At 45.2% G+C, this 16,542-nt stretch overlaps 1 protein-coding gene across 1 annotated transcript; it reads right to left on the reverse strand.

The window, feature by feature from the left end:
• Window positions 1–7,221: 7,221 nt before the first annotated feature.
• Window positions 7,222–15,800, reverse strand: LOC130491615 (putative methyltransferase DDB_G0268948). Its single transcript, XM_056865386.1, has 6 exons — window positions 15,690–15,800; window positions 13,854–14,014; window positions 12,488–12,701; window positions 11,518–11,618; window positions 8,619–8,756; window positions 7,222–7,312 (listed from the first exon to the last, which is right to left on the reverse strand). Exons 1-6 carry the CDS (start codon window positions 15,798–15,800, stop codon window positions 7,222–7,224), a joined length of 816 nt encoding a protein of 271 aa, XP_056721364.1.
• Between the last annotated feature and the right edge of the window lie 742 nt (window positions 15,801–16,542).

Below are 16,542 nucleotides of genomic sequence, written 5' to 3' on the forward strand. Positions count from 1 at the left end.
ATGGCATTGAAGTCCCTCCCAAAACCCCGCCCTCTTCAGGCTCCGCTCCAAAAACCTCCCGCCGGTAGCAAAGGGGGACCTGGCAACCCTACTTCAGAAGCACAGTAACCATTCATAAAAGCCTCACTTGGCACTTTCCAGCTATTTGTATCGGGAAAGGAAATCTTCATTTTGATTGGTCATTTATGGCCATTTATGCATGGGAGGTTTTGCCTTAGATTTGCCGCTCTCTAGATGCACATTTTCCCCATCTGAATTCTCAAAGCTTTGCATAGGGACTTATTGTTGAGTTTTGAAAATTTGGATGGGGAAAATGTGCATCTAAAGAGTGGCAAATCCAAGACAAAACCTCCCATGCATAAATGGCCTTATGCTTGGTAATTAGCAGAGCGTTCAAGGCTGAAGTGCTCTACATATTTATTTATTCCACGCTGAACCGTCTATCAGAAAGTGACTGCAAAGCCGGCGCACACCTGCTTCGCATTTCTTAAGAGGCCCTTTAACACGACCTTTTGTATTTGCTCTGCCCCGCCTCGAAGAATCCCCTCAAGGAAGCATGCAAAATCACAGCCGGGGGTTGCTAATGGAAGGAATGAAGGAGCAGGCGAGTGGGGGGGGGCAGAATTTCTCCTTTTGTGGGACCGTGAATAGGCATTTTAAAGGTTGCATTTAAAAAAAGAAGAGCTTTGAACGAGCATCAAAATTGACCTTGCATATGCCACTACAGCTGCAAGATTGGTTTATGCAGCAAAATGGAAACTTTCAGAGATACTGGATAAGATGGACTGGATAAATAAAATGTTGGAACTAGGAGAAATGGCTAAACGTACGGCATTAGTAAATCAAAAGGAGAATGCAGAATTTGTGGGAGAATGGGAGGCATGGACAATATATTGTCAAAATGAATTTAAATTGGGAAGTATTGAAGGTTATGTTTTGTTCTAATTCAATTGATTAAGGGAGAAATATTAGGTTAATGATTTAGATTTTAAGAATTGTAATCCGATTTATATATGAAGTATTGTATTGAATTAGAAATTAAATGCAAAGGTGACAATAAAGTTATCAAAAAGATAGAGGAGGAGAGAGGGGAAGTCAACGTAAATATATGTATTAATTAGTTATATAGAATAGAGAAATATTGTTTATATCATATAATCATCTTAATGAATGATGGAAACTACTGTAATATAAAAAACAATAAAAAATGTTATAAAAAATTGACCTTGCATAAATGGCCATTATTGAGTCCTAAGCAAATAGGAGCAAACTCGCTTATTTATCACTACGAGGAAAGTAAGCGGATTCGGGTCCACCGCTAGGCAATGCTACAACACACTCACCGTGTCCACTCTACTTAGCTAGGCAAACAGCAGGGGTCTAACAGCAGCTTGTCCCAATCTCCAAGCAACCTCAGCGAAGACAAGGAGCAGAAGATACTACCAGGCGAAGCTACTCAAACCAAAGAGCCTCTGTCTCTTCCACCTATCAGAACTTGCACCCTGCCTTTCCCCACTAGCCAGCTCAGCGTCTTTCTTATGCCAGTGGCTTCTGCAAACAGGCGCCTGGGAATTGTAGTCTTTTTCCATCCATAAGGATGCTGGTGTCCACAGGTGTAGCCTTTCATCACTCCTGATTGACCAGGAGTGCGAAGATCCCCAGGATCTAATGACAGCTGGAGCTGCCTTTCGCTCACGCAGCAAACCGAATTTGACAGCGGATTCCTTTGGTTGGAGGGGGGCGGGAAGGCTTGGCTTGCCGATGTTTCCGTCTCTGGGTGGAGAATGGGTTCAGAATCAGAATCAGATTTATTAGTTCGGCATATGCCAGTTAAACATTTGTATCACCTATACATGAGATAAAAGATTACATAGATTTTAAAAAAGACAATGCCTGGTTAAAATTCTTGACTAATATTTAAGAAACTAAAATTCACTAAATATTAACAGAAAAATTAAAAATAATAATCTAGTTGCCATGACCCAACTTTAAGCAGCGGACCTTATGTGTGACAGGTGGAGAGGGGGTTGGAAAATAATGAACAAACCCAGGATTTGAAATCGAAGTGTGATTGGGCAGATTGCAACGGATCTCTTCCCCTCCCAGTAAAAGTATATGGAAGGCAGGTGTTAAATGCTCTTCGCTTGGTTTTTATTGATTCGGGCAGCAGCATGTAACAGCCCTTTCAAGAAATAGTAGACGCAAAAGCAGGCGGCCGACACGATGTAGTGGTTAAGAGCAGTGGTCTGGAGTGGTGGACTCTGATCTGGAGAACCGGGTTTGATTCCCCACTCCTCCACATGAAGCCAGATGGGTGACCTTGGGCTAGTCACAGCTCTCTCAGCCCCACCTACCTCACCAGGTGTCTGTTGTGGGGAGGGGAAGGGAAGGTGATTGCAAGCCGGTATGATTCTCCCTTAAGTGGTAGAGAAAGTCAGCTTATTAAAACCAACTGTTCTTCTTTCGGGAGGGGTGGGGGGATGTATTTAATTAGGTTTTTTGCTCCTGGCTTTAATAAAAAACAGAACTGCCCAGCAAATACAGTTCTGGTTAGTTACCGTCCCCTGTTGCTGGAAGGAGTCGGCTGCGGCTGAGAAAGAGAAGCAGACAGACAATAACTCTGCAGTGTAGCCCAGTCTTATTAGCCCTGCATTGTAGGGAAACAATAGTGAAGTTTGAGGCTGAGAAGACTAGGAGGGCCTGTAATGCACTCCATTGCTACTTAGGGTTGCCAGCCTCCAGATGGGGCCTGGAGTTCTCCTGGAATTCCAATGGATCTCCACACTACAAAGTTCATTACCCCTGGGGGAAATGGCAGCTTTGGATGGCAGACTCTTACGGTACCACATCATCTCTCCCCTTCCTGAGAATTGCACCCCCATGAACACATGAAGCTGCCTTCTACTGAATCAGACCCCTGGTCCATCAAAGTCAGTATTGTCTACTCAGACCGGCAGCGGCTCTCCAGGGTCTCAGGCAGGGGTCTTTCGCATCACCTACGTGCCTAGTCCCTTTAACTGGAGATGCCGGGGATTGAACCTGGGACCTTCTGCATGCCAAGCAGATGCTCTACCACTGAGCTACGGTCCTTCCCTTTTGCTACCCTTTTGTTGAACAGATTGCTAAATAGTGGTTCAGAATGCTGCAGTGGAAGCTGTAATCCTCTCCTCCTTCAACGGTATATAAAAATCTGGGCTATATAGTTTGTGCAACAGTTCTGTACTGGAGGGTTTACAGGTGGATCATTGTCTCTGGCCTTGATTTGTCAGTAACCGTGCAAAATGGAAGTGAGCTTCTGGGAGCCATCATAAATAGGTCTACTCAGACGCAAGGCCCATTTTAGTCAATGGGGCTTACTCTCCAGAAAGTGTTCTGAGGATTGCAGCCTTTGTGTGGTATCCAGGTGCCGTGTTTTGCAAGCAAGACAATTGTTTCACTTCTACAGGGAACCAGATTTGTAAACTGGAGGTTGGATTAAAGATCTGGAGAGATATCCGATCTTTGCTTAAATTCCCCTGTCTGGGAAATTGAGTTTTCCAGTATTCCAGCAGGGTTTGCTAGATCCAGCCTGTAACTAAATTGCAGCAGGATGCTATATTTAAATGTTATAAACCTGCCTGCGAGAGATTCCCTCCTCCCCTGGGCACACACTTTTAAAAACCTGACTCCGCACAATTTCCTTCTTCTTAGTATTTTTGCTTGTTTTCTGAATAAACTTCATTCGCCTTTCTTTAAAAAGTAAACCATGTAATGGGATACTAATCCCTGTGTGATAGGATACTATCATTCCCACATCCAATTAGAGAATCTGGACTAACCATGTTTAAAAGGACTTTGCCTATTCAAACTATTTAGTCGTACAGTTCCCCAGGATTCATCTATTAAAGGCTGTTTATCAACCTTTAAATCTGATATTGTCGAAGGCTTTCACGGTCAGAGTTCATTGGTTCTTGTAGGTTATCCGGGCTGTGTAACCGTGGTCTTGGAATTTTCTTTCCTGATTTTCTTTAAATCTGATAATACGAACAAGTATGTTTGTGTTTGGTTCTTTGAACTATAACCAGCAAACCGGACCCAAACCTGCAGTGACTTTTATCTTTTATTGAAAAAAGAAATACTTCTTTTTATTATGCAAGACCAATGTAGAGGCATGTGAAAATTAAGCCTACAATTACTGTAAAAAATAAGTGCTATAATTATTAAAGTTCCTAACATCTCTTAATCATATTAGGCTGAGTAATATTTAAAATATTAATTTAAATTAACATATTTAAGGAGCCCATGGTGCAGAGTGGTAAGCTGTAGTACTGCAGTTAAAGCTCTGCTCATGACCTGAGTTTGATCCCAACAGAAGTTGGTTTCAGGTAGCCGGCTCAAAGTTGACTCAGCCTTCCATCCTCCCGAGGTCGGTAAAACGAGTACCCAGCTTGCTGAGGGTAAAGTATAGATGACTGGGGAAGGCAACAGCAAACCACCCTATAAACATAGTCTGCCTAGTAAATGTCATGATGTGACGTCACCCCATGGGTCAGTAATTACCCGGTGTTTGCACAGAACCTTTCCTTTAGTATTTAATGGTAGCTAGCTCCAGGAAATCCATCCCAAGGACCTTTTGTTGCTCTCTATAGGAAGATGCAGCATGGCGAAGTGGTTAAGAGAGGTGAACCTGGGTTCTGGAGAATCAGGTTTGATTCCCCTCTCCTCCAAATGAGCGGTGACCTCTAATCTGGAGAACTGGGCTTGTTTCCCCACTCCTACACATGAAGCCAGCTGGGTGATCTTGGGCTAGTCACAGTTCTCTTCGAGCTCTCTCAGCCTCACCTACCTCACAAGGTGTCTGTTGTGGGGAGAGGAAGGGAAGGAGATTGTAAGCTGGTTTGATTCTCCTTTAAAGGTAGAGAAAATCGGCATATAAAAACCAACTCTTCTTCTTCTTAGAGTGTTGGACTAGGATCTGGGAGACCCACTCTGCAACGGAAGCTTGCCTAACCTATCTCACAGGGTTGCTGTGATCAGGGCCGGATTTAGGTTTGATGAGGCCCTAAGCTATTGAAGGTAATGGGGCCCTTTATATGTCCAGCTGTCCTTTGTCAACAACAAAGTGTCGCTGTTTTTTGTGTTGAATATATACCATGCAACCACTCCATGCATAATGTAGGCACCCTATATATAGAAATGAGCAAACCAGTGATATTTTAGGGAGCAGGCTAACAGGAGGGGGCCAATTACTTACATCATAGGAGCCTACACAACACAAAACACTGTTGCTGTATGTAGGTTTTATTTTATTTATTTTTTATCTTATATTTTGGAAATGTACATCGTTTTTTTCCTTTAAATTTTTAAATAAAGAGAGTGGGGCCCTAAGCTATAGCTTGTTTAGCTTATACGTAAATCCGGCACTGGCTGTGATGAAGATAGTGAAGGAGAGCAAGTGTTTAAGTCATTTTGGGTTCCCACTGGGGAGAAAAGCTGGATATAACTGAAGTATACCCAATCAATCAAGGCATGTGTTGATAAAAAGGACAGATCCCAGGGACAAAAAGAGCAGAATGTCTGAAACGACTTGACAAAATTTGAAAAGCCACCTCGTATTGCCATCTAATGGTGCAATATAAGGTATACACCCAAACGTTTAGATTTTAGAAGACTTGATTTTAAAGGCCCTGTCTTCAGCCTTTTATGCTTGGCTATTATGCTTGGGATTTCTCAGAAGACATAAGCTACAAAGAGCAGTTTGGAAAGGTGCTAATCATGCACAGAGGGGCATGAAAAGTCCTATCCAGAACCCCCAACCTAATGCTACTTGAATTCTTAAAAAACATCAGGAAAACCCAAGAACTTTAAAAGCAAGCAAGTACCTGAAGTTCGCCAGATTCAACAGGAGGTACTTATAGAAAAAAGGCATGAGAGAGTCTCAGAATCAAGCTGACATAAGGCAAGGAAGACAGGAGTTAAGGGGAACCAGAATACTGCAATGGTATTCCATCTACACCAGCGTGGTGTAGTGGTTAAGAGCGATGGTTTGGAGCGGTGGACTTTAATCTGGAGAATCGGGTTTGATTCCCCACTCCTCCACATGAGTGGCAGATGCTAATCTGGTGAACTGGATTTGTTTCCCCACACCTACACATGAAACCGTTGGGGGAACATGGTCTAGTCACACTCTCTCAGCCCCACCTACCTCACAGGGTGTTTTTTGTGGGGAAGGGAAGGTGATTGTAAGCCAGTTTGATTCTCCCTTAAGTGGTAGAGAAAGTCAGCATATAAAAACCAACTCTTATTCCTCTTCTTAACTGGCTTCCAATTTGTTTCCAGGCCCAATTCATGGTGCTGATATTCACCTTTTGCTTCAGGCCAGCATACCTGAAGGACCACGTACACCCATATGAACCTACCTGTCTACTCATCATCTTTGGAAGCCCTGCGTCAGGTGACCCTATGACCCTACCATCTGAAGCTAAATGGGTGGCATCCCAAGGAATGGCCTTCTTGAAGTTTATCCCCTCTTGTGGGGAAAAAAATCCTTTGGTATTTTTCTGCAAGCCCCAGCTTTGCAGAAACACATACCTTAGACCAGTGGTACTCACTCCACAACTTGCAAAGAGCCACGCACAACAGGAGAGATTTTTAGCCATTTTATTGCTTTTTTTTTGTCCTTGTCAGACAACAACATTAAGTACCAACCAAAAATGAGAAAGTGGGATGATTTAAGGTAGACAGAGAGGAGACAGTAGAAATCTAAGCAGTGAAAATGACGGGTGAGCCGTTATTACAAACTGAAATGAGATTGATTCCCCATTAGAGGGGGGGCAGCACTGTAATCCTACTTTGTATAATTAATAGTAACACTTTTATCTTGCAGAGAGCTCAGGGTGACATATCTGCATGGGGGAGGCTCTCCGATTTTATCCTCACAACCACGTGGTGAGATTGGTTAGATCAAGGGCACACAACTTACCAATGTGTGTTCGACAGGTGAGCGGAGAACCTGTCCCAACCACACTGGCGCTTCTAGCTTTATAAATGGAAAACAATATTGCTTTGGAAAATAAGCAAGACTTCCGGCGGCTCTTGGTCCTCTGACTGGCTCTGAAGCCTTGGAATAACTGGATTTATTTTCCTTTCCTCTAAATAACAATCAGGTGTTTTTCAGCAGGGGCTGAAAATATGGCACAGGTTTTCCCAATCTGCAGACTCCTGCCTGGATCCATGCCTTTTTCAGGAGTTCTTGCACCCCAGAACAGCCACATGCCGCATCCTCATCTCCAACGGAGTCTCAAGAGAGGAAACTCCCATCACCTCCAGGATCCTGAGAAGAAGGTAAGGTTAAATGTGAAGCAACCTGGATTCCATCCAAAACTCATCTGCATGCTAAATAATAATTGCAGTACCAGACCCATCCAGCTATCTGAGAGAAGCTAACCTAACGGCCATCTCGCACTGCTTAGCCCCTGGCTATCTGATTATAACAGATATGCAGCCTTTGAACATGGAGGTTCCATGGGGGGAACCAATTGCTAGGACTGCAAGCTGGGATGTCCCATTAAATTGCTAGAACTGCAAGCTAGGATGTCCCGTTAAAATAAAGACTCACAGGCTCAATTTGCAAAGGGGGGGAAACAAAAAACGAAACGGGGCATTTCAAATTGAAACTGTGGGACTGCAAAATTTAGTAGCACCCATAGTCCCAACAGTTAGAACAGTTCCTCGATGGAACAGGCTTCCTTGGGAGGTGGTAAGCTCTCCTTCCCTGGAGGTTTTTAAGAAGAGGCTAGATGGCCATCTGTCAGCAATGCTGATTCTATGACCTTAGGCAGAGCAGGAAAGGGAGGGCACCTTGGCCATCTTCTGGGCATGAAGTATGGGTCACTGGAGGGGTGTGTGTGTGGGGGGAGGTAGTTCAGAATTTCCTGCACTGTGCAGTGGGTTGGACTAGATGACCCTGGTGATCCCTTCCAATTCTATGATTCCATAATGGAAAAATATCTCAGAATCGAATTTTGAGCCCTTTAGAAATCTCGTACATAATTAGCTGCTGAAGTCTACCTACCATTGCATGTCAATTATCAGATTCTAAGTACTACTGTGTTGGCAGATAGTGTCAGATTTTTCAAGACTTGGTATCAACCAGAGAATGTCGAAGTTCAGGTCTCAAATATTAAAGCGTTCAAAAATATTTGATCATCAACACTCACAGGGAGAGGATTTTGAGAACTCACTACTTTTGTCACGCAGTCGCTCTGTGTTGAGGGGAATGCACTTTACACATGTTCAGATACATTATTAGGTTCTGCATTTTTCTCCCTAGGGGACGATTCTAGGGATCGGTTCTTGTAGGTGAAGGCAAACGAGGAGACCAGTTTGGGCCTAGTTTCCACGGACAGTAAAGCTACATATAGATTCGAGATTTTTATTTTTGAGATTGCAACGGTGAGGGCTGCGATTTAAAGCACAAGACTGTTGGGGAGGGGAGAAGAAGATTTATCTCACACACACCCCCGCGCTGCTTTTATTCATGATGGAGGAAAGGTACAGATTACCATCTCTGATCCAAAGAACACAAACATGTTTTCTTTAAGACTTCTTACATAGGTTGATCCTATGTTGTTACTTACCTTTTTTCAGTGTTTTGGATGAGGGATTTGGCTGCCTCAGGCTCAGCTTTTAGAAAGGTTTGGTACATAGAAAAGGTCTGGAAATATCCCAGGACTCCAGCCACAGTAAAGGGCACTGCGCCATAAATATCAGTGATCCTGGAAACAAGTAAGAACGGTTTAGCAAAGAAAAAGCCCTGCAGAGAATTCAATAATCTTCTGCAACAGAGATGGAATGGTGATTTCTAGCTTGATCCTATGCATGTTTATCCTGAATTCAAACCCAGCAAAATTCAGTAGGGATTACTCACATGCAAGTGAGCATGTAGGATTGCAGTCTTGTGTATGTCACATGCTCCAGTTACCCCTATTTGCTAGGGACAACCCTTATTTTCTGATCCCTGGTAAATCACTCTCCCACTTTTATATATATATATGCATTTTTATTAAAATTTTCAAATACAAACATAATTATCTCAACCATTCTAATACATACAGTGTGAGCAGTCTTTCAGGGAGTTCGTTTTGAATTGATCACTCATATAATCTTGGACATTTGTTTAGTTTATAATCTACCTAAATCCTTTATCCATATTTCCACTACTTTTCAAGCTATCTATCAAAGCAATACTTAATACAATTCGTATTCCCCATTCTGTACTCCACTTTTGTTCTTCATTTGATGTTCGAAACTTAACTATTAGATATACACAATATTTCTGCTGCCTTATTATTAATATTCTTTTATTTGTTACTCTGCCTTCACCCTTCTTTATTAAATTCTAGTTTCTACTTTATATAGTCAAAATAAAACGCCCATTTCTTCTGGAATTCTTCTATCGTTCTGCCATTTACCAAACTGGATAATTTGGCCATTACTGCATATTCTGCCATTTTGTCTTGCCATTTCTCTATCACTCTCCCACTGGTAGCGGGGTCACCTTATTAAAATGGTGTTTGTTTGAGTCACCAAGGTTGCCCTTAAGAGTTCCTCCTTTCTCCAGCACTTTAATCTCTGAGTTTGTCTTTGTGAATTGTGCCTCTCGCGCACACCTGCATAAAAGAGTGCGTATGAAAACGGTACCATGCACGGTGCGCACAGCCCTCCCTTTCACAAACTGCAGTTGCTGATAAGCTAGTATCAGGACATTGTGTTTCTCTAGTATACCTTTGCTCTTTTGGTCTACAAACACCCTCTGGGTGTTCCAATCTAGGGAGGAGAAGCACTTGTAGAATAAATGAATACAGCCCAGGGAGTATTGCCTTTAACAACATGTAATAGTGTTTGGCACTGCGGACAAAGGCTCGAGATGAGAATCAGGGCAGTGGAAGGGTCTCCCTGTTCTCATCTGCAAAACATTGGAAGGAATGGTCTTGTAAAAATTGATAAAATGTAGAGAGGACAGAAGCATAAGGGGGTGAGGGGGTTTCTTGGAGAGCCCCTCTGACTCCTCACTGCCGACTCTCTCTGACCACAGAGAGTCAGAGCTCCTTCTTCCGTTGTCTTCCTTATGATTATTTACTTCATTTTTTACCTAACTTTTCTCCCCAGCAGGGACCAAAATTGCCTTACACTATTCTCCCCTTCTCCATTTCATCCTCACAACAACTCTGTGAGGCTGAATGTGTGGGACTGGCCCAGCAACCTACCATGGCAGAGTGGGAACATGAACCAAAATGATCAGGGGACTAAAACAACTGCCCTATGAGGAGTGGTTAAAGCGCTTAGGGCTGTTTATCTTGGAAAGGGGGTGGTTAAGGGGAGACATGATAGAGGTCTATAAAATTATGCATGGGATGGAGAGATTGGACAAGGAGAAGCTTTTCTCCCTCTCTCATAATACTAGAAAGTGGGGTCATCTGCTGAAGCTGAAGGGTGATAAAAAAAGCATTCACACAACGCATTGTTCAATTGTGGAACTCCCTGCTCCAGGATGTGGGGATGGCTGCCAACTTGGAAGGCTTTAAGAGGGGAGCGGACATGTTCATGGAGGAGAAGGCTATTCATGGCTACTAGTCAAAATGGATACTAGTCATGATGCAAACCTACTCTCTCCAGGATCAGAGGAGCATGCCTATTATATTAGGCGCTGTGAAACACAGGCAGGATGGTGCTGCTGCAGTCGTCTTGTTTGTGGGCTTCCTATGAAGGAGTGACCTCAGGCCAATTGCTCTCTTATACAGCCTCACATACCTCACAAGGTGGTTGTGAGGACAAAAGGAGAAGGAAGAACCTTCTACGGTGCCTTAAGATCCTTGGAGAAAGGGTAACAAGTGTAAGTAATAAAAAAAAGGCACACAGGTTTTTCTTCTAGCCGTCTCCTAAAAAAGCTGCCATTTCCCCTTCCCCAGGACAAGTACAGACAATAGCATAATGAAAGAGGTCTCGCTCCAATATCAAATCACGTAAAAGGAATGGCACATTGGTAGGTGGCTCAGCTGCCATTTTCTGCACAGAAGAAGAGTCCCCAAAGTCGTGATCCTGGATGCCCACCAACACGTTTCCTGGCACCCAGGAAGTGATTTTAGAAAGTGTGTGGGCCTAGGTAGGACTCTTGCCCAGCAAGGCTTTTGACTGGCCATTGGAAATTCAATCAGCGGTGCAGATTAAAAAGCATTGTTGCAAAGGCAGCTACCCCCACAGTACACTGGTTTTATTCTCACTCCTCTTTCCCAATATATTTTTTAAAAATTACCCCTCTTCTCCCTTGCACTCGGACGTCCTCTGAGTGGTTGGCTCCGCCTCCCGGGGCAGCCATTTTGAGGTTGCGTCCCCGACCCTGTTCCAAAATTCCAAAGGTGCCCACAGGCTCCGAAAGGTTGGGGACCCTTGGCATAAAGGGCCGCCAAGCAGCTGATGCGGGTCCTAGCCAACGCACAGCTGTGTTTGTCGCCGTCCCAAATAGCAGCACCGACTCACCTCTGCTTATCCTGAAATGGCAGGGCCTCAAATACCATTTGGTAATCATCTTGCACACGACGGACTCTGTCGTTGGCGTATTCGAAGGTCCGTTTCCGAAACTGAGAAGGAAAAAGAGGCCATGGAAAAACAGAGCTGTACATCTGGATGCACCCCTCCCTCTATCTGGGAGAATCTCCCTATACAAGGGCCATTGCGTACTTCTTTGGTCCCCATTTCATACACACTGTCCATCCTGGACAGTTCTACATCCTGATACCCATCCCTGCTGATGTTCTCAACTTTTGTTCTCAACTTTTATGCGGTGGAAATTTTGGAGAGGCCTTTCCAAAGTTTTGCCCTTGTTCAACTACTATTTCCATTCTTCATGTTTCAGCTCCTCCCCTTCTGAAGTTCACCTCCAAGTGGGAGTGACCGATGCCTCTTGACTGTAAATAGTGTCCATGCTGAGAAGTCAATGCACCTGAACGCCAAGGCTCAGGATAACGCACCATCTGCTAACAGAGCGGTGCACGAATCACATGAGAAACGGTCTTTCCCATCACCGACTATCTTATCCTTTTAACTCGAGATGACGGAAACTGAACCTGGGACCTTCTGAAGGCAAACCAACTATGATGTGGAATCAGAAGAGAAAGAGGGGTTGGTTTTTATACCCCACCTTTTCCTCTACCTTTAAGGAGTCTCAAAGCAGCTTACAATCGCCTTTCCCTCCCCACAACAGACACCTGGTGAGGTAGGTGGGGCTGAGAGAGTTCGGAGAGAACTGTGACTAGCCCAAGGTCACCCAGCAGGCTTCATGTGGAGGAGTGGGGAATCAAACCTGGTTCACCAGATTAGAGTCCTGCCGCTCTTAGCCACTACACCGTGCTGGCTCCCAGCCTGCGTCTCTTCTTTCTGCGACATTTTTCTCTAGCCCCCACCGCACAACATTCTGGATTCTCTTTGCCAGGTTGGTTGGTTGGCTCACCTCCTGAAAGATCTCGGTCAGCTTCTCCGTACAATCTTTGTAATGGAGCTGCATGTCCAGGCAGTTGGTGGAGAACGCCACACAGCCAGAGGGCTTAAGGACTCTTTCCACTTCCTTCATGAAGCTGGGGAGGTCAAACCAGTGGACTGCAGCAAAGGACATGATGAAGTCCACAGAGTTATCCTTGAATGGGAGGTTTTCCGCAGGGCACACGCTGGGTGAGGAAGCAGGAAAAACCACCTTTATTGCTAATTATTATTAATTGAGACCGTGGCTAAGTGCACACCGTCTCCCCAGCTATTTGCAAACTTTCTCTCTTTGGGGGACACTTTCCATATTGATCTGGCTACTGAGGGAGTACATCTGCAACAGAGCTTCTGCAAATTGCAAAGGATTCTGGGGCATGTTCGACCGGGCCACATTCTCTGGGTGTTTTAGTACTGTGAAACACAATGATCTACCAATAAAAGTGGTTTTGTGGGACGTTTTCTACCCCAAGATACATTGGCATTTGGCTTGGGGTAGAAATATACCCTAAATGCAATATTAGGAAGTTGTCTGTAAACAAGAGTTCTTAAGAAATGTGGTTGGTGGTTACCGAAGTCAGGATCTTTTCTGTAGTGGCACCTCAGTTCTAGAGATCCCTCCCCTCCCCAGCTGTGTACAATTATATTAATCAGCAATGCTGAACTGGAGGGGGGAAATCTAGTTGGGTACCCAAGGTTGGGTATAAATATACACACACATATATATATATGTGTGTGTGTGTGTGTATGTATATGTGTGTGTGTGTATATATATATATATGTATATATGTATATAAATACTAAAAATATAATTTATTAGAAGTGCTAAATAAAGGTTAAAAATATTTAAACACATTAAAATAGCACAATGGCATTTCCTAGGGTTGATCTCTGTAACCACATACCAAATGTGTTTCGGCCTATTGGGCCTTCATCAGTGGTCAATTAAAACACGTGTTAAGCCTGCACACATTTACAGAAATAAATAAATACATATACAAACAGTTCAAACCCAACCAGGCATGTGTATAGGTTGTAAAATCTATTACCGGTTTACTCAAACATCTGGTCAGATTGGTTCTAGTTGTAATACTGGTTAGTATATGTCTCTCATATACTATGTGTGCAGGTATCAACCTTGTAGAGCAGTGACTCTTGAGAGACTCTTGCAATTAGTGTTAAAAGCTAATTCAGGTTGATTCAGTTCAGTAGGACATCGAGTAAAGTTCCAAATTCCACTCTTGTGACGATGTGCGTCACTTACTTGCAGCAAAAATGGAATCACTGGAGAAGTACATAGATGTGTGTGTGTGTGGGGGGTGTTGTCCTTTCTTACTTACAGGTAAGAGACATTGGCAGGATGGGCAGCCTGCTTGGCCTCCTCGATCTGAGCTTCGCTTATGTCCGTCCCGACCACCTTCTCAAACCGCTTCGCCAGCCACAGTGTACTTTGGCCTGAACCGCACCCCACGTCCACCGCCAGTTGAAAGGAGGTCACTTTCTGAGGAATCATAGAATCATAGAGTTGGAAGGGACCACCATGGTCATCTAGTCCAACCCCCTGCACAATGCAGGAAATTCACAACTACCTTCTCCACACACACCCAATGGCCCATACTCCATGCCCAGAAGATGGCGTGACATCCTGCCGGTCACACACAAAATCGTCGTCGATTTCAAGGGGAGGGAGTTCTGACCGAGACTCTCTCCAATTCTAAATTTCCCCTCTCCTGCCATCAATCCCACTGGGTAGCCAAGGATGCCAACCTCCAGGTGGGACCTGGGGATCCCCTGGAATTACAGCTCATTTCCAGACTACATAGATCAGTTCCCCTGGAGAAAATGGATGATTTGGAGGTAGGGCTCCGTGGCTTGGTACCCCACTGAGGTCCCTGTCCTCCCCAGGCTCCATAAGAACATAAGAAAAGCCCTGCTGAATCAGACCACGGCCCATCAAATCCAGCAGTCTGTTCACATCCAGGTCAGGGCTGCATTAGTATAGCGTTTGCTAAATGAAGATCCAATAAGAAGAAGAACAAAGAATAAAGGACTGGGTGTGGACGACTCCCAACAGACAATGAGTTGGGAAAGCGAGAAGCATGCAAGAGCCGTGAAAAGGGAGAGTTACTTCTGACAGCAAACTAGCTACCAATGAAGACAGGTTTTCAATTATCACCACACCCACTCTGTTTGGGGTGAAGCAGACTAACAGAGCCGCCCTTCCTGGAAATTCTCACAAGGGCCATTGAGCTGGTCCTAAAGCGGCCCTTTCATAATAACGTAATAAAAGCCCTGCTGGATCAGACCAAGGCCCATCAAGTCCAGCAGTCCGTTCCCACAGTGGCCAGCCAGGTGCCTCTAGGAAGCCCCCAAACAAGACGGCTGCAGCAGCACCATCCTGCCTGTGTTCCACGGCACCTAACAGAATAGGCATGCTCCTCTGATCCTGGAGAGAATATGTATGCATCATGACTAGTAGCCCTGAATACTCCTCTCTTCCATGAACATGTCCACTCCCCTCTTCAAGCCCTCCACGTTGGCGGCCATCACCACATTTTGGGGCAGGGAGTTCCACAGTTTAACCTTGCGTTGTGTGAAGAAATACTTCCTTTTCTCTAGTAGAAAAGGGCAAGAGTCCAGGAGCACCTTAAAGACTAACAAAAAATATTTTCTGGTAGGGTAGGAGCTTTCGTGAGCCACAGCCCACTTCTTCAGAGACCTCGATGAGAAAGCTCATACCCTACCAGAAAATATTTCTGTTGATCTTTAAGGGGCTACTGGACTCTCGCCCTTTTCTACTACTGCAGACAGACTAACAGGGCTACCCACGGTGAATTTCCTTTTCTCTGTTCTGAATCTGTCACCCGCCAGCTTCCTGCTCTGGGATTATAAGAGAGGGAGAAAAGCTTCTCCCTGTCCACCCTCTCCATACCATGCATGGAGAGCCCTCTCCTCCAGGGACGTGCCCGCTCCCCTCTTAAAGCCTTCCAAGTTGGCAGCCCTCCGCAAACCTCCAGGCGTTTCCCAACCTGCAACTGGCAACCCTGCCTCCATCCCCTGCCAGTGGCTGGGAGGGAGGGGGGGGCGCTGGCAACCCCAATTGCCACCTGCTTCCCCTTCCCAGGCTTTCCATACTTCAAGGTGAGCGCATAGACCCCTTTGCCCCCCCCCCTTACCTTGTTTTCCAGGTAGGAGAAGACGACCTCTTGAAGTTTCTCGGGAGGGGAGAACCTGTATTTCAGATAGACGGAGGCATGGTCCTTCCCCTCGAACAAACGCGTGGCCATTTGCGGGTCCTTTTAGGGAACAGCCAGATCTGAGTTTTTGCAATCGCCTTTTTTAATTCTTTATTGTGTTACTTTTAATTGTTTTAATTTTTTTCCCCCTTCCAATTTGGACTTTGGCGCTTGGGCGGAGCCAGCCCCAAACTTTGCAGAGGAGAAGCCCTTGCCGAGCCGCCTCCTGGTTCCCTCGCCCTCCCTAGAGGGCAGGGCTGATGGCCACGGAAGGGGAACTTTTGGGTGCGCTTATGCAACGGAGAGGCAGAGCTTCCTGCGAGCGGGAGGCAGGGCTTGGGCGCTGGCCAGGCTGCTGGGAGCAAAGAGCCCACGCGGTGCAAAGATCGGCCTCTCCGCAGGCTTGGCTCGGGTGCAGCCCTGCTCGGTCCCGTGCACGGAAACGGGGCAGCTGGGTCGTGAAGACGCCCACCCTTCGCGAGGCGCTTGCTCTCTAGCCAGTTGCACCAGTGAGAAAAAGCGGAGAGCCCAAAGGATGGAGTTGTGTTCATTTACCACCAGGTGGCGCTCTTGCCAATGGAATGGATTTCACTAGTCGTTGGTAGTAGAAAAGGGCCAGAGTCCAGTGGCACCTTAAAGACTAACAAGAATTGGTTCTTGTAGGTTATCCGGGCTGTGTAACCGTGGTCTTGGAGTTTTCTTTCCTGACGTTTCGCCAGCAGCTGTGGCAGGCATCTTCAGAGGAGTACCACTGAAGGACAGTGTCTCTCAGTGTCAAGGGTGTAGGAAGAGT

This window comes from Euleptes europaea, chromosome 19, assembly GCF_029931775.1.
Source record: "Euleptes europaea isolate rEulEur1 chromosome 19, rEulEur1.hap1, whole genome shotgun sequence".
In the NCBI taxonomy this organism is placed as follows: Eukaryota; Metazoa; Chordata; class Lepidosauria; order Squamata; family Sphaerodactylidae; genus Euleptes; species Euleptes europaea.

What these genes read in the sequence shown, in the direction of transcription:
- LOC130491615 (XM_056865386.1), bottom strand. Translation starts at nt 15,800, where the DNA reads ATGGCCACGCGTTTGTTCGAGGGGAAGGACCATGCCTCCGTCTATCTG. An exon ending in TCTCCTACCTGGAAAACAAG is followed by an intron (nt 14,015 to 15,689) that starts GTAAGGGGGGGG and finishes ATGATTCCTCAG; the next exon opens with AAAGTGACCTCCTTTCAACT. An exon ending in TGACCGAGATCTTTCAGGAG is followed by an intron (nt 11,619 to 12,487) that starts GTGAGCCAACCA and finishes TTTCCTTCTCAG; the next exon opens with TTTCGGAAACGGACCTTCGA.